Genomic DNA, 19,085 nt, shown 5'->3' on the forward strand with positions numbered 1-19,085 from the left:
ATAATTATTAGGTACCAAAAAGTAATTTACATTTCATTGATTATAATCAACAATTTTTTAGGAACGTTCTACAAGTAAATTCGTGCCTTCAAAGCAATTGTGGTTCACACTCAATTATTATTCTCCAGAATTTTGGTGAAGAGTACTTTGGAGTGATGAATCTAAGTTCAATAAAATAGAATCAGATGGTACCATAAACAATATGTTCATCGTCCTCCAAATAGAAGTTTGGACCCTAGCCACACTACAAAGACATTGAAACACGGTGGAAGAAACGTTATGGCTTAAGGTTCCTTTTCTTGGAATGGTATAGAACCATTACAGAAAATTATTGGTGAAATGGACCATTACAAGTCTGGAGATGTAATGGAACCATTTACCAATGATAATTTACCAGTTACACGGATTTTTATGCATGATAATGATCCAAAGTTGTTCAAAATTGTTTAAAAGATATGTTGAGGTTCTCGATGGCCAGCGCAAAGTCAGGATCTAAATCCAATTGAAAACTTTTGAAACGACATGAAGTCTCGATTAAAACACCAAAAACCATCAAATTTAGGTGAATTGTGGTTATTAATTGAAGAATAGTATCCCTCACCGTATACAGAGGTTACAACGAATAAACAGTACCCAACAAAAGATTAATAATTTTGTTAAGTTGTGTATAAATCATTTAATAAATATATATATATTTTAAATGTGTGTTATTTCTGTGAGCAACTAAATTTTGATTGCTTTAATCAACAAAAAGTAAAGTGGTTTTGAAAAATATATGTACATTCTTGAATTATTTTAATTAATAATTTTGATTAAATAAGTGGGGAATGAAATAAAACACAAGGATTAACAGAAACTTTATATAACTCTTTACTGTTCTTAATAATAAATAATATACGTGCGTTCGATGTACCCTAAAATAACAATAAGTTGAAAGCAAACGCATCTACACAAAATATATGAATATATATCAACCATAATAGTTTATTTTCTGTCTTATGGCGGCTGAAACACAGTGCACTGATAAGAGATCGATCACGTTTTTTATTAAAATTGGGACGTCCATGTAGCTAAGAAGTAAAGTTTTGGAACAAAATTTCCTGCATTCTTGACGGACTCGGTATATAGATGGACAGCATGGAACATAAGCAATTTTATTTTGTTTACAAAAATGGTAAAGCTGGGCGTAAAAATGGCAAAAAGAGGACAGCAAAACTGCAAAATACCATGATACATTCACTGTTAAGGTTGTTTAATCAATAAAACAAATTACAATAATACTTGTAGGAACCTATTCACAGACATATAGCAGAATGTGTTTCTGTTAAGTCTGTTTATTATAGCATTATTAAATATGGACATATTTATAAGTATCCTTAGAATAGTCATTACGCTATCAAGCTAAATTTATCTACAAGATATATTCAATTAACGAGCTTACACATATAGTTCTTTCACTGGTAACTGGTACTGTATTGACAGCACAAAAACAGTTTAACTATACTTTTTAGTAGACACTCAATCACCTGAAAATTACCCTCTGAAAAACTACTACGAACACTGTCAACAGGAACAGGACGCCTTCTTTGAGTTGCCTTATTTGATAACCTTAGAAGTCTAGGACTTAAACGGGACGGGTTTGTCATGGACAGATGGTATTCCTCCCAGACAATATGGATTTGCCAAAAAATGATGAACCAATAGTACTGATGTAAAACAGGTACATATGGACGTTCCTTGAGATCAGAAATTAATACTGCTATTTGTTAAAACTTTGTTCGGCTTGTCCCAGTTGACAGTCAATAGAAAAATAGCGATCTGATGATTGTGGATCTCCCAGCAATGGAGAACTGGGAGACACAACGCTAAATGGACGACCTTAAGCTCATGTATAGATGATTACGAGAAGATTTAGAATCTGTTTCCTTCAGTATAGTTACGACATATTCAATTGCTAAGATATGTTGTAGAAATTTTACTTGTGGGTCACGATATATGTAATATTCTATTACGTATATGGATACCTGATGATGATCATCATTGGGTAAGACTGTGGAAGCAGTCAGTTGACTCGTATCCAAAACTTTATCGTCTAGTACCTACTATCACACTGTATATTGTGGCAGTGAACGAAGCTTTCGAAAGTTTGGATGAGTCAAGCGAGATACAGGTCAGAAAGGTTGTTTTCAGGATCGAGCATTGTTTTAGATTTATTTAATTAAGCAAATTAACTATAAACATTCACTTTTCAACATGACGGCGACATTTTAAGAAATGCCTCCAGCAGGAACGGTCATCACTCAACTTTAAGGCCCAACGTTAATAACGTAAACGCTATAAAATCTTATTAGATAAAAAACTAGTCTAACATGAATATTTTTCAAAAAATATTAAGGTTTCGAATAATGAATTTACTTGATTAAACAAGGGCCCTTAACAATGTAACACGGTATAGCCGTATATATCCATTGTTTGGCTACTACCCTGTCGAGTTAACTGTAGAACTCTATTCTTGGCTATCACATATCATTGGTTCTAACTTGAGGACAGGCCTTATACTGTAAATCCAAACTGTTCAAATTAGGACTAGTCTTGGTTATGCTTCCCGGGATTTACTTGCCTGTGCATTGATGATCCGCCTTTCCCGAATTGATCTGCTATAAATCCATACCTAAAGCAACATAACCAAATCGAATACTGTAAGCAGAAACCGGGTTGCTTATGCCATTCCCTGTTCTTTATTTTGATCATGAAGAGTTGGAGGAGCGGACTGCGCCACCGGTGGCGGAATATCTGGCGGAGTGTAAGCGTTTACTTCACTCCTTGGCCTGTTAGTTGAGTCACCTACAAATTAATTTCTGTAAAATTGTTCTTCTTCAACCCATTCCCTACACTAGTACCTTCCCTGACGTTCTGGGTCACCGTGAAGGTCTTCCCAGTGTCTAATGGCACGGTCCAGTTGACGGGATCGGGCGATCTCATCAGGATCTGCTCTGGCGATTTGACTCTTGTAGGTTCCGGTGGTGACTTGATTACGGGCTCGTAGGTCAAACTGTCCAGTTGCGATTCCTCGGCTGATATTTTCGTTTCTATTGTAGTGGTGTTCTCGGCTTTAGTTCCATCCGCTATGTAAAATTAACGGGTTAGAAATGCGACCAACGAAACAAAATCGATTGACGAGAAGAGATTTTAGTTTTTACTCCACACCGGTTTAAACCTGACTTGTTTTATTAGAGAGTGCTTCATAAATACTTAATTTATGTGCTGAGTTGAGTAAGCGATTAGTTATTTTGGACCAGTTTAATTGGCGATTTAACCATTTTATCAGCTTTGGCAGAAGCTTGGCGGTATTTGTTATAAAGCTTAATAAAGAATCTACAAGACCTCGGTCATTAAATCGAATAATGTGATAATGTGCTCCAATATTGGTGATTTCTGAAACACTCTAGGTCGATACGATTGAAGAAATGAAGGCCACTAGGTTTTGTAGAGACATTGAACACTTATAACACGCGTGTGCCAAGGATCGTGCTTAGATTTCCTTACCTCCTTGACTTCCTTTTCTGATATCTTTAGCGCCTACTTTTTGCTTAGATGAATCGTTACTAGTTTGCGTTTTTGTATTTGGTTTGGCCAATTGGACATCTTCGTTTTTAGAGGCTACTGTACTGTTTTTAGACCGGGATGAGACAGTGGTGTTCAAGGATGCTAAAAAACCGGAACATCTGTTACATTATCAGTCAATCATTCTCATGCACCCAATCACGATCAATACTTAAATATAAAAATTGCATAAGCAAGCTCACACCATTTTACCATCTTATCAATGTACTATTCAATGATTAATAAACACACAAATATGGTAAAATGTTGTAATTTTATACAGCACACATTCAACGGGTTGCTAAAAGGCTTTTTATTGTGAGTGGTGAAATGAATCGATATATTTTGGTACGTTAAGCAACTTATTTGGTGAAACGTAGCCAAGCAAACATATCACGAGTCTTGGCACACACTGATTAGTTGAAACATGCTGTGCTCTTACAGGGTCGGGGTCTTTTGGCAGACGGTGTACCCGAAGATTTTCGTTCTTTAACGGTTGCGGACCTAGACTGACGTTTAGGTGACTTCTTTTCGGCATTAGAATCAGTTATTGGTCCAACCGATTGGGACCGTACTGCAAAAATAACACAACAATATAATTGGTACCCGAATTAAACATACTTACATTTCTTGTTCCCACCTTTAGTTGCCTTTTGATTAGTTCTCTTTAAAGATGAAGACTTCATTGGGGAATTTTTCTTGGGGCTATTTTTCTGCGAACCACGGCTGTCATCGTCCTTCCTCGGAATGGTTGGCTCTAATTTTTCTCTAGTTGGAGACAAAATTAGACCATCCAATTCTAAAATTAAACGGTAAGGACAAGCTCTAATTTAATTTTTTGGAATATCAACCTGAGCCACCAGTAGTTCTTTCTAAATGATGACGTATAATATCTCTAATCATTCGAGCATTATTCTCGGCGTTTCTGTAAGCTTTTGATGGGGAGCTCTTTTTATTGTTGTCTTCCTCTTTCTCTTCTTTGGTGTATGACTTGTGGGTCATAGAAGCCAAAGATAGAGCAGACAATGAACTTCTACGCGAGACTTGATCCCACAATTCCACTTGCCTATTATACAAATCGGAAAGTCTATCGGTTGCCAGCTCACTTCCCCATCCACGATTCTGAAAAAGTGTTCAAATAATGACCCTTTGAAGATACACAACACAGATAATATACAAATGGAGGGGTGTTCAGTGCCAAAAGCATTACCATGCATGTTTCAAACACAATATTTCTAATTTTGCACAGAAATTAATTTTTTATCAATAATGTCGACAGTCTTACATGAAATTATTGTAAAATAGAATAGCCAATTAGGAAATTTTGCCAAAAAATACTTTTTGTTAATTGCCAAAAGGTTGATTTTGATTTTTTTGTACTGAGTATTATTGACAACAAATATCTAAGCACATGCTATGTATTACACATTAAGTTCATTTTTATGAAAAATTCGACACCTGCAAATCGTGTGAGTTTTAAAACAATTATGCAGGAAAAATTATGGTTGCACAAAATGTTACTAAAAATAATTATCCAATTTTATTAATACGAATGGCTTTTTGAAAGTGACGCTATTCCCAACAATTTCACCTTTTGATTCATTTAACAATTTGACTAAACTAAATGTAATCTACAGTCAAGGACTTCAAATTATTCACCTTATATTCACCAGCTTTTTTCCTTAACGCTACAACCTGACGATACCAAATGTCCTTTTCGGTATCATCATGATGCAATCCGTTTTCTTCGATATTATTGGTCATTCCAGCCTTGACGCATTTATCTGCGTACTCAGTAAATGGCCTATAATTCTTCTTGTATTCAGAGTTAAAGTCTTCCTTTGGTTTATCCTGACTGTTTCTGTCACTAACTAAAGGTTCCAATTCACTAGCTAAAACCGTCGATAAAATTTGACATTGGCAAAGCATTTGTTTAAACTGTTTACCATCTTTGTTTTCTAAGTCCATTCGTTTTTTATGAACCATAGCTGCGTTAGCATTGGCTTTCAGTGCTCCCATAGATTGGGATTTCTTGGGAGCCGAATCGGTAGCATCCCGTCTGGATATATGAGATTGAGGCCAGGCAAATTGTAAACGGTATTCAGTACTAATTTTTTCGATAGCCTTTCTAAAAAGACCGGTATCTTTACCCTGAAATGGACACAGTTTAGTTTCAACAGAAAAGGTGAAAGCTTTTTTAAAAAGTGGGACAACATCAAGAAAATGAAGCGGGAATACCCATCACATGAGAAGATTTCATCTAGAGTACGAAACAAACCTAGCTCTGCTCATGGTAGGGGTCGTGTGGGGCTACATTTTTGGGGTGTCATCAATCTGGGGGTCCCGGGGGGATCAATTGAAGGGCGGCAATGAGTTTTAATGGACATAAGGTGTGGTAATGTAAGGTGTTCAAAGAGGACGCGTTTTTTTTTTCGAATGTTTACCATATTCTCCACATCAGGGTCAGATTCCCTGCGAGGTTCCCGCTCCCGTTTGCTGTCGTTGACGCCATTACGCGCAGGACCTTCCGACTTGCTACGTCGAGAAGGTCTGAAGTTGGCGCCACCTCGCTCTTCCGACTGGAATTAAAATGAATACATCTCTATCAACTCTAAATAGTGAGAGAGCAGATACAACTACACCAGAGATTGGACTCGACGAATGTTTACCAATTATTTTGGAGCATTTGAACAAGCTATTCTTAATCGATTTTTGTCTGCAGGATGTCAGGTCAGTCCTATGATGATGGTGTTTGAGCGAAGAGTTTATCCTACTATCACATTACATCTTTAATCTCTTACATCAGAATGAGTGATGCCATCTTCAGTGTGTTTTAGCTTCTATTGTGTTCATTATCTTTCTAATTTGAAATGAATGTGATGTTTTCCCCCATTAATTTATCTGACTGTAGTTAATCCTGACCAGCTAAGCAAACTCCTTCATTTTATCATCGTTATCTAAATGGGTGGACGGGAAACTTCAAACAACAAGGATGTAGACTACTTTCCAGATTGCCTCATTGTTCAAATAATAATTGGCAAGCATTAGAAGAGCTCTTTCATTAGTCTCTTGTGTATCCGAATAGCCAGTTTTGTATATTTGAAAATATGCCCTTTGTCATATAATATTCCGATCTTATTGTTCTCCATATTGCGTCATTGTCCTGCTTTGTTGAATCGCTGCCAGAATGGTTTCATCCGCATTATACCATTTTCAAATATCCAAAAGGGCCCGAATATTTCATCTCATACTCTGTGGATGACTAAATAAATGATGTGAACAAGCTCCATGCAACAATTAAAACCTATTTCGTCTTCATATTTTACAGTTCTCTGTCCATTGCAGCTTGTAACGTCACCAACAGAGTATTTCCCCTACATTCACCCACAAATATATAACATGCAAAAACTATTAAGCCAATATTTCTCTATTCAAGACAATTTCCAACGTTATATAAATGTGGCTTAATGTATAATCCATTTAATTTAATGACTCTTTAATCATACTCTCCTACTATAATGCCTGTATCGGCTCGTCCCAACCAAAATCATTCTCATTCGATGAGAAATCGATGAAATTTATGGATGGGACTGTCACCGTAACATGCATGTTCTCTACATGTCATACGGAAACGTATTCATTTTAATAAAGGATTCGTCACATGCAATTTGATTTAATAGCATCGTGGGATCAATAATTTTTACTGCATTGCTTCATTATCATCAGACCCCTCAAATGAGAACGTGTACCGGTGCCAATGTGTTCCTTGGTAGTTCTATATAATTTAATTATGAAACCGAATTTAATAACGTGTTAATTAATTAACAGTTTAATCGCAACATAAATTGCGGAGATTTACGACGTAACACGTAAAGAGGAAGTGGGATGTAGGCAGACAAAGGTGATAAAGAGCGTTTGCCGGAGCGACATGTTATAATTACACGTGTACCGGCGCAAAAAAAAAAAGTACTTTAGAAAACCCTCCGGGTTTGCCTTTGACGTGTTCCGGTGGAATTTTTGAAAGGATTACGTGAAGTAATGAGAGGGTTCGTTAGGGAACATGGAAACATGTTTCCGGACGTTATAAAAGAGATGCATCGCCGTCAATAGCTGGGAAGCGAGAAGCCGTTTGTCCACGACAAGGAAAATTAAGTTTGGAAAACAAAGTAACGAAATAAAACGGTGGCTCATCGTTTATTCCATCTTTGTCTTTGTCATCGTGACCCGACGGAACACATTTATCATGTTTAGGTCTTAACACCTCCTCATTTCATACGTATTGATTTGGCAGCTTCGTCCAAAGTGACACACGTAGAATTACCAACGTCTTCGCTACAACGTCGGACACCTGAGAGGTCTGTGCATCGATCAATAAATACAGTGACGAAATTTTTCATTGACAGAAGTACACATCAATGAATTAAACATGTGTGGAACGGAAATCGTTGTTCAGTTCCAATATTTACAAGGCTCAAAAATTACTAGGCTACCTCAGGGGGGTAATTTCATGTTGTAAATATCGAAGTGAGCAAACATTTCAAATCAATATCCACAGGTGTAAGTCGGGTATTTTTCATGCAGGCAAGGCGACATTACTTTGGGACCCATTTGGTCTTTTTTTTTTGTTGTTCATTTGAAACTAGCTTCCAGCGTTTATTTTGGGGGGAGCGGGTGCAAAAATGTGAGCTTCACGCCGCTTTAAATCAACTACAAAATACTCTACGCATTATAAATAATGGCCATTTAACAACGTTGAAATGTTATACATCCAGTGCGAGTGGTTTAATTTGTAATTTAAATGGTACTACTTGGCGTGAGTCGAGTACCTTTGACGGCCTTGATATCAATGGACCCGGAGAAAATAATCTTTGTGTTTATTCACTGTAGCACTATTGATCTATAACATTCCAACGTTTTAACGTCTTCCATCATAATGGACCGTATTATATTCAACTGGTTTCGATCTTACTTTGTATTTATAATGGGCAGTGCATTGAGATTCTTGTAACCAGCAAAGCTTTCGACCGCTACATGAGTTTTTAAACGAATTTAAATGCTCGAGATTAATGGCTGTCTCATGGTTTGGAACACAATGATTGATGATTGAACCAGTGCAAAAGTACAATTTAAATTTGGATGAAAATCGCTCCCAAAACATCATGGACTTGGAGTCATTGTAATGTGCTTTCAATGATAATATATATTAAAAAATGTGGTGGTGTTCTAGCTGAATTATTCGTTACAGTACTTGGTCTCAAGTCGGCTGAGTTTGGTGTACTACAAGTGAGAATGACTCTACAATTATTGTCAGCACTTGAGCGGATCATGTAGTTAAAAAAAGACCTGAATGGTAGGTAAAGTTCGTGCACAATTTGGAACAACGTTCACTTACCCTGGCCCTATCGACGCTGCCACAGTCTCCGTTCACTCCATCGCTGACCAAAAACTCGTGGTGCCTGTATGCCAAATCCGGGTACTTCTTCCTTCTAGGCATTGCTGGTTCCAATTTAGACACTAATGTAAATTTTTTAATATAACAACTCTTTAGATTTGGTGTAAGCCAAAAAATAACACGTACAACGACACACAATCTATCCGTTTATTATTTGAACTATTATTAGTTGGGCCCGGATGTTTATTATCGTAACCTTTAAGTGCTTGTTTAATGCGTAATTTGTGAAATATTGATTGACGAACACAGAACAACGGAAGACGTATTTGCCAAAGTAATAAAGCAATTTGGACCAGTCTTTTTACTCAGATACAGATATCAATCTAAATTCGTCAAGATTAATCTAAAATACAAGTTTAGTCAACAACTAATCACACACCAAGACAATATTCATGCGCCACGTCAGTGTTTAGTCAAAAAATAGAGGCTGTTTCTTAACTTACACCTTTCTAAGTGGTACTTACAGGATTCGGTGTGGAAATCATCGTCGCTCGTTCTCACTGGGTGTATGTCGTTCGATTTTTCTACGGTGGTCGCTTGAGGGGGTTTCCTAACCACCTCCTGCCTAGGGCCGGTGTATTCATGCCATCTATAAGTGCTACGGTACTCGGAGTGCAACTGAAACGAAATCACAAAATTTATCGCCATTCACCGATGAACAAATGAGATTCAAACAAATTGCGACCGGCTGTGCCGTACCAAACCGGCAATTAGACAAAGAATTTGCCATGGCACGACCCAAGTTAACAGTGCAACGGAACCAGCACGTGTAAAACCGATGTGGCACCAACATGTTTTTTTTTTAATTAGACCTGTCAGGTCTTGAAATGATCTTCGCCAACGACAGTGAAATTGGCTTTGTCAATTTCACGTTGGCTTTTGTTTAGAGCCACGTTTTATGGACGATGGCAAGTTATGCAATAGCATATCCATTTATAATTGTTCTGAGCGAAATGGCTTTTTCGCATCCTTAGCCGTAATTAACGTGACGGAAACAGAGTCTGGACTTAATTTAGCACACAATAGATCTCATATACCAGAACGTCCAGCACTGTTATTCCATTGCTAAACGGTATATTGTCTTCGTATTGATACAAATGGGCAAAACAAATATTTAATGGGAGGTTTAATTTAAAGTATTGATCTGTTGTTTCCAAGAGGTGAGAAATTTTATTTGCTGCAAACACATGTCAGTTTCAGACCATTTAACAATAATTGCACTCCTTATTGTATTAATTATTACTGATAAATGTGTTGATATTAAAGGATACGTGGTTATATTTAGCTTAGGCTCTAAATTAATTAAGAACTGACGTGGAAGCTTACGTATAAGAAGATTAAAAATGTCAAATAGTTAAAGTCTAAAGACCTTGATTCTAACACAACTCCTCCAAATAATCCAGTCAGTTAATAAGGAACTAATCGATTCACTTCTACCAACTGATTGAAGGGTATGGAAATTGGAAATAACGCAAACACTTAAAATTCCACTTTAAAACGCCCCAAATGTTTTATTACCTTAATTAATTTTGTCACTCTTTGATAAACTTTATATTGAGCGACGCACGTCGTTCTTTTCTCACGAAATTCATGCTTTTGAATATAGCAATTAAATATTAAATAGCAAAAAACGACGGGGAACGTACTAGTGGTAAGTAATTATTATTTAAATTAAACAATTATACAAATTAGTATTTCAAAATAAAAAATTGTACGGTTTTACGAAATGAATTAATGTTTATAAATGATGTATTTAAAATAACTGCTTTCAGAAAGTTCAGTTGCTTAATAAGAAACTTATTTTTTGGCTTTTTTAATAAAAGTTCAATCCTTTAAAGGTCTTTACGACGCCCCACCGCCTCGAAATAAATCGATTTGGCCAAATTACGTATTTTTTTGCAACGCTAAAGTTATAATTAATTCCAATACACAGAAGTAAAAATTGGATTTCTTAGTAATTACACCCTCCATATTTTTGCAGCAATGCGGTGGAACGATTTTATGAGAAAAAAAAGCTGCTCTTGGCAAAACTCAATTACTCTCATGCCTTATTGGAATTTTATTCGTTGACCTTAATCAATAAGCTAATTACTATGCATTAGTTTTTGTTTAGCTTCCATAAAGTTCGTGTGCTGTCATTTTTTTTTAGAAGGAATATTTATTTGTTGATTAATTTAATTATGACTGGCACGAATAGGCGTGTTTAATGTTAAAAAGTTTTAAGTTTATCGAAGATCTGGAATGTTTTCACCATTTTGTTAAAAACAGTTTTTTATTATAAATTTTTGTCTAAATTTTATACTTATAATGTTAGATTATTTACTAAAAAATGTAGATTCTATGTCAGTTGATTGATAATCACTAATTTTTTTAAAATTTACTTAATAATTCTATTTAAAATGGCACCATATGTTAGCACCCAAACTTAGCACCAAGGTGCTAAGATAAGGTAAACTAAATTGATTTATTTTGAGTTGTAACCACAGGCTTTTTTCTTTTTAATTTCTTTTTTTTTTAATAAAAATTAGATTTTTATAAATTTTAGTTCGTGTACTTTTGATAATATTTTTATTTTTGTTAATTAGTTTCATTACTCCTATTTGATAAACAATTTTAATTTTATTAAAAAGTCTGGTACAGTAACTAACGTATAATAAATTTGTCCAGGAATAAAATAAAAAACTTAAATCAAACTAGGAAAATACGATTCAATCTTGTTTTAAGAATTTTTTCAGTCTAAACTTTATACTTAAAACTTTGTTCTATAGAAATATGAAAGGATTACTTACGAATAAATTCAGACTAATCGATATTAAGATTTTTTAAATTTACAACAAATAATCTATTTTAAAATGGAGCAAATTTTAGCACTCAAGTGTAGCACCTTGGTGCTAAGATAAGGCTAGTTAAATCGACTTTTTTTCATTGAATTATTTCTTTTCATAAAAAGGTATATTAATTAATATAAATTATCATTTACAATTTTGCCATTTTTTAATTTAATTTAATAAACAGATGTCACTGCTTTTAATTAATTGTTTAATAGATCAGATATTTAAGATAAGAAATAGTTAAATTTACATTTTTCAATAAACTGCAAACAATTTTATATGCAATTATCATAAAGTTCGTCTGCTTTTGTCGATTTTTAAAAAGAATATTTGTTAGTTAATTAGTTGCATTATCACGAATCTGACATGAATAAGCATGTTTGCTAAATAGCTTTTATTTTATCAAAATATCTGGAAAATAATTTGTCATAATTTTGTCAAGAAATAAAACTACAAACTTAAAAGCATTATTAAGCAGCATAGCAATAAGTTTTTTATAATTTTTTTGTATATATTTTATACCTATAAGTATTTTTTCCATAGAAAATGATAGGAATAATTACTAAAAAATTAAGATTATATGACAATAAATTGATATTTGCTAAGTTATTTTAAATTTAAAACAAAAATCAATTTAAAAATGACGTATATGTTAGCACCCTAACGTAGCACCTTGGTGCTAAGATAAGATTAACTAAAACGATTTATTTCGAGTTCTAACCACTAAATTCCTTCTATTCATAAAGAGGTATATTAATTAATATAAATTATCATTTACAATTTTGCCATTTTTTTTAATTAACACGTCTGATTTTAATTAATTGTTAAATAAACTAGTTATTTAAAATAATAAATAGTTAAATTCACATTTTTCAATAAACGACAAACAATTTAAATGCAATTATCATAAAGTTCGTGTCCTTTTGTCGATTTTTAAGAGAAATATTTATTTGTTAATTAGTTTCATTACCGCTAACATGAATAAGCATATTTGGTAAATAGTCAAAATATCTGGAAAATAGTAAATAACTTATTATAAATTTGTCAAGGAATAAAACTACAAACTTAAACTGCATTATTAATTTTTTTTTTTAATATTTTTTTTTTTTTGTAAAAATTATATACCTATAAATTTGTTCCACAGAAAATGAAAGGAATAAGTACTAAAAAATTAAGATTCTATGACGATTAATTGATATTAACTAAGTTGTTTTAAATTTATAACAAAAAATCAATTTAAAAATGGCGTATTCGTTAGCACCCTAACGTAGCACCTTGGTGCTAAGATAAAGTTAGTTAAAACGATTTATTTTAAGTTAATCACTGAATTCATACTTTTCAAAAAAAATCTATCAATTTGATAATTATAATTAGGTCATTTTAATTTATTTATCGATTAATTTAATCATCACTGACACGAAGAAGCGTGTTCGTCAAATAGTTTTAATTTTATCAAGAGAATATCTGGAACATAGGTAAATACTTTTATAACAAATTGGTCAAGGAATAAAATCACAAATTTAAACGAACTGTGATAGTTATCAAGACTTTTTTATAAGGTGATCAATTTACTTTATCTAAAATCTAATCTTTGTTTCATTAGCATAGAACTAAAGTTTAATTACTAACAGATTCAAATTTTAAGCTAGTTAATTAATATTTGTTAAGTTCTTTTAAATTTACAACACAAAATCGATTAGAAGATGGCGCATATGGTAGCACCCGAACGAAGCACCGTTGTACTAAGATAAGCTTAGCTAATCCATCTTTATTAAACCTTAGCCAATTAAATTTTAAGCCAGTTAATTGATATTTAGATTTACAACAAAAAATCGATTTAAAATGGCGCATATGATAGAACCCAGACGTAGCACCTTTGTACTAAGATAAGCTTAGCTAAATCGATCTAAGCTGGGCCTTAACCGTTTTATTTTTACTAAAAGAGTATTCATTTATATAAATTATGATTTTAAAAATACGGGTAGATGTTGCTGCTTTTAATTAAAGGTTATTTAATATTAAAAACAACTAAAGTCAAAGCTTTGTGTGAGCCACAAACAATTTTTAGTTGTTTTCATTTTATGTATGATACACAGTTATATTTTTATAATTAGAGGGCTAATTTGCACAATAATTTAACATTTTTTAAAACGTTTCTATTCATTACAATAATTGGCACTTTAGTTAATTATACAACTCATTAACGTGTGCAATTAAAATTAAATTGTGCATATAAACGTTGGTTTTGGTCAAAAAGTACGGATCTCTCCAAAACTACCAAAATAAAACAAAACCGGGGGGTTAAAATTAAACGGTGACTAAACACTACAGACAATTTACATAAAGCTTGCAACAGCAAATATCGATTTTGGGACGAAATGTAAATGCAAAACGATTATTTTTTTGTTTTAGGGTCGTGAACTTTTGATTACGTCCTGGCAATTAGTACGATGGTGCCTTTGGCACTTTGGTGCTAAGCAAATAAAACGATATCGATCAATTTGTACGTCATTCATAAGGAATAATCTACATGGGGGTGTTGCGAGTGTGAATCGATACAATTTAGCCCGTAATCCACCTGGTGATTAAAAAACTGGGCAGAAGAAAAGATAAATTTATGGTGATATTGATTTTTTTTTGCTGGAATTTGCGATAAACTGATACATAAAGTATTATTGGCACGTTTGAGGCTTGACTTCCGTTTCCTGGTTGTCCTGGTTGGGCGCCGGACGGGCAGGAAGCTTTAGAAAATCGGGGTTAGGTTACCGGCACTCAATGGGTGTGATATAAGATAAGATAATTCGCAAACCACCAACTAAAATGGATTAAATAATACGACCAATTACTCGTTACGTAAAAAAATAAAAAACATAACAGTAACACAACCAGCAATCCTAACATAGAGGTGTATATGATTAGGTAGGAACGTTCCGTGGTACGTAATACGGATGAAATAAAAAAAATGAAAGTAGGGTGATTACAACGTAGAGAGAGGTGTGAATTAAAGCGGAAATTACCTTATCCACTGGCATGCTTGGACAAGCTCTGCACAAATTCCAAAATGAGCCAATCATCAGGATGTGAATAGTTGGTACACTTAAGAGTTTCGACTGGGCTGGGGAGCCATATACGGAGGAGGTTTCGGCGGTCGGACAGCGAGTCTTGCGCTGCGGGTGTAGGCGGATTTTTGCCGATACTGGAGCAACGTAACTGGTTACAACGAAGTCAAAATATTCGCTTCGTGTGTACCATGCCCGTGCCCCACCTTGCAAGACAATTCACTGTACAGTGATTCCGAAACCGACTCTCGGCCGAAAATCAATAACGCGGCGCCTGTCTCTTAGCTATGCGCCACTTGTTCCATATACACACGTTCAATTTTCCCCTTTCGGTCGTTTTTCCTCCTTTTTCATCCCCCAGCCGGCCGTCGTCGCTAGCAAGGCGCCATCCACATTGCGTAACCTGTATTATGTTGGGTTAGATCGTATACACAGTTACTTTGAAAAACTAGTTCATCGAATTCTGTTTGTCTGTGCAAGTGTAACAAATGGCCGGGATGGTCCATTAACAATATTCCTATGCGTTGCGTGATTTTTTTTTCTTCGCGTCGCAGTCTTCAGGTTTTTTTCCTTTTGCGCTACGGGATTCTCCTCTATGCACCGTGAAGATGCCCAATTAATATTAATGCGGGGTTTAATTATGAGGAAATTAAAATTTATAAATACCAACACTGGTTTATTATTGCCTGTTTTACAGGAAAACTTCATTTTCAACCATGAAATTGTCTTCCCATTAAATAGAACTGTTTTCACGTTGTTAGTTTTGGTTAACTAACTTCATGATTCTTCATTTAGATTTCATGTTCTTTAAATAACAGAAACAAGCAGGACATAATAATATATAATAAACGGTTTGTATATTGCTTTTCATATTTAGTCGTATTTTCCACTATTATGGAGGAGCTTGAAGAAGATAAAAATTACCGGTTCATCAGTCACAGTTGCTTTCTTTAATTCCTTAATAAGAAAAGCTTCATCAACTTAAATTAAACAAAATTTATATATACTATTTTGCTTTCACATTCTTGTTGATAATAATCAGACTAGATTTGATTAAATTTATCTAAATTCCCATAGATTACACGATTTGTACATTCCTTTTGATATTTAGAAGTATTTTTCAGTATTACAGAAGGGTTTAAAGTAGAAAGGAATAACCTACTCATATGTCAGTGGGATATGTGTTCTTCAATTTCTTAAGAAGAAATGTCTTCTGATTTTACATTAAAGATTTATTTCAATTTTACTTTTTTACAAATTTTCGTTGATTCAATATAAATAAAGCTAAATTTAATTCAATTTATCTAAATTCACAGAAATTAAATCGTTTGCATATTACTTTTCATATTTAGAAGTATTTTCCAGTTTCACAGAAGAGTTTAAAGTGGAAAAGAATTGACTATTCACTTTCTTAAGAAGAAAGATCTTCTGATTTTACATAAACATCTATTAAATTTTTATTCTTTTTACTATCAAATTGTACAAAACAAGACTTATATGTTATATAGTATTTTATTTACACATTCTCATTGATTCAATATAAATCAAGCTAAATTTGATTCAATTTATCTAAATTTACAGAAATTAGATGGTCTGTACATTACCTTTCATATTTAGAATTATTTTCCAGTATTACAAAGAATTGCATAAGTTTAACCTGGTTTTTCAATTTCTTAAGAAGGAAAGTCTTCTGATTTTATATTGAATATCTATTCTATTTTTACTTTGTTACTATTAAATTGAGTTTAATAAGACAGATATATTACACATTTTCGTTGATTCAATATAAATCAAGATAAATTTGAGTCAATTTATCTAAATTCACTTAGATTAAATAGTTTGCTCAATATTTTTCAAATTTATAAGTATTTTCCAGTATTGCAGAAGAATTTAAAGTAGAAAAGATTTGCCTATTCATAAGATGGGCCTGTTTTCTTCAATTTCTTAAGAAGAAAGGTTTTTTAATTTTGCATTAAACACCTATTCATTTTTTACTATAAAATTGAGTAAAACAACACAGATATTCTTTTTTATTTACACATTTTCGTTGATTCAATATAAATCAAGATAAATTTGAGCCAATTTACCTAAATTCACTTAGATTAAATAGTTTACTCAATATTTTTCACATTTAGAAGTATTTTTCAGTATTCCAGAAAAATTTAAAGTAGAAAAGATTTGCCTATTCATAAGTTGGGCCTCTTTTCTTCAATTTTTTAAGAAGAAAGGTTTTTTGATTTTACATTAAACATCTATTCATTTTTTACTTTTTTTACTATCAAATTGAGTAAAACAACACAGATATAGTATTTTATTTACACATTTTTGTTTATTCAATATAAATTAAGCTAAATTTGTGTCAATTTACCTAAATTCACTTAGATTAAATGGTTTGCTCAATATTTTTCAAATTTACAAGTATTTTCCAGTATTACAGAAGAATTTAAAGTAGAAAAGAATTGCCTATTCATAAGTTGGACCTGTTTTCTTCAATTTCTTAAAAAGAAAGGTTTTTTGATTTTGCATTAAACATCTATTCATTTTTTACTTTTTTTACTATCAAATTGAGTAAAACAACACAGATATGGTATTTTATTTACACATTTTTGTTTATTCAATATAAATCAAGCTAAATTTGATTCAATTTACCTAAATTCTTTAGATTAAATAGCTTACCAAATATTTTTCAAATTTAGAAGTATTTTCCAATATTACAGAAGGATTTAAAATAGAAAATTACCTATTCATAAGTTGGACCTGTTTTCTTCAATTTCTTAAGAAGGGAAGTCTTCTGATTTCACATTAAACATGTTTTTTTTTTTTATTTTTTATACTCACATTGATTGTGATCACTTATATTTAGAAATATTTCCCAATTTAACAGAAGACTTGAATGCAGAAAAGAATAACCTGTTTGTTCATCAATTTTCTTCAATTCTATTTAGCTGTCAAATTGATATAAACAAGATTTAATTAAGTAAACTAAAATTAGATTTCCATTGCTTTTAAAACTGAACAGATTTACTTTTTACTTGAACGAGACCAACCACTCAACCTTACTCAACTTTAATTTATTTACTAAAAACAAATTTAATTTATACGAAATCAAATACTTTGTGAGTTAGGAAATCAGTTACTTCAATTATAGTTTTCTAAATTTATTTACCTTGATATGTTGAGTGTAAATTTAATTTTAATAAAATATTTATTCAATGTAATCAACTCGTATGATATAAAAATAAGTTTATTAAATTACTCCAATATCAACTTTCAGAAGTCTCATTAACTAAAAGGTTTCTCCTAATTATAAGTATAAACAAGAAGTATTGTAATTCATTTGCAGTTACTGAAAATAACTTAAATTAAGAAAATTAAAGTATACCTTGTCGATAATATTAAAGTGAAAATTTCCTTTCTGATAAAAAATTAGGTCAAACAATATTTGATTAAATATACCTAAATAAGGATAGAATAACTAAGGTTCATATTACTTTTTAAATTTAAAAATATTTTCCAGTATTATAGAACACACCAAAACAAAAAAGAAAGTGTGAGTTAAGATGGAACGGTTTTCCTGAATTCCTCGACACGGAAGGAAGATATTCGCTTTTACATGAAGCCATTATGCAAATTTTGTTCTTTATTGCCATCAAATTGGGATTACAAAATTTAATTAAATTCACTTTACATATTTAAACGCCACGTTTACCGTAAAAGTAATTTAAATTAATAATTAATGTTTAACTAAATATTTGAAATATTTTTTTATTGATAACTAATATTGATTATTCAATTAACTTATAGATAATTACTTTTCACTAATTAAATTGTTGCTTATCGGAAAAACTCAAGGGAAAAGTTTTTATCCCTCTTGATACGAAATTAGGTCCAAATTTACATAAACGTCAGGAAGTTAGTCGTTGTTTTACATTACTTTTTAAATTTAGCATTTTCCAGCATTGCAGAAGATTGCAAAAAAGTAAAGAATGTTATGTATTTATACATAATTCATTCCGTTTCAGTTTTCCTCAATTTCTTGAAGAGGAAGGAAGTAATTTGCTTTTACATCAACTCAACACTTTTATTACTTTTTGTCATAAAATTGATTTAAATACGATTTTAATAAATTACCTTATTTTA

At 32.5% G+C, this 19,085-nt stretch overlaps 1 protein-coding gene across 7 annotated transcripts; it reads right to left on the reverse strand.

Moving 5' to 3' along the window:
- Window positions 1–846: 846 nt before the first annotated feature.
- Window positions 847–15,137, reverse strand: LOC109608782 (uncharacterized). Of its 7 annotated transcripts, XR_007548871.1 has the most exons (13): window positions 14,904–15,137; window positions 9,520–9,673; window positions 8,996–9,117; window positions 6,048–6,182; window positions 5,550–5,754; window positions 5,263–5,495; window positions 4,455–4,725; window positions 4,229–4,402; window positions 4,046–4,177; window positions 3,547–3,708; window positions 2,901–3,125; window positions 2,621–2,844; window positions 847–2,558 (listed from the first exon to the last, which is right to left on the reverse strand). XR_007548871.1 is itself a non-coding variant. In XM_049970779.1 (12 exons), exons 1-12 carry the CDS (start codon window positions 14,958–14,960, stop codon window positions 2,720–2,722), a joined length of 1,977 nt encoding a protein of 658 aa, XP_049826736.1. In that variant the 5' UTR covers window positions 14,961–15,137; the 3' UTR covers window positions 847–2,719. The 7 variants fall into 7 exon arrangements, 6 of the variants coding, with proteins under 6 accessions (XP_049826736.1, XP_049826735.1, XP_049826734.1 ...); XM_049970779.1 differs by having other exon boundaries at window positions 847–2,844; window positions 8,996–9,099; XM_049970778.1 differs by having other exon boundaries at window positions 847–2,844; window positions 4,244–4,402.
- Window positions 15,138–19,085: the final 3,948 nt, after the last annotated feature.

Source organism: Aethina tumida, chromosome 1 (assembly GCF_024364675.1).
Source record: "Aethina tumida isolate Nest 87 chromosome 1, icAetTumi1.1, whole genome shotgun sequence".
NCBI lineage: Eukaryota > Metazoa > Arthropoda > Insecta > Coleoptera > Nitidulidae > Aethina > Aethina tumida.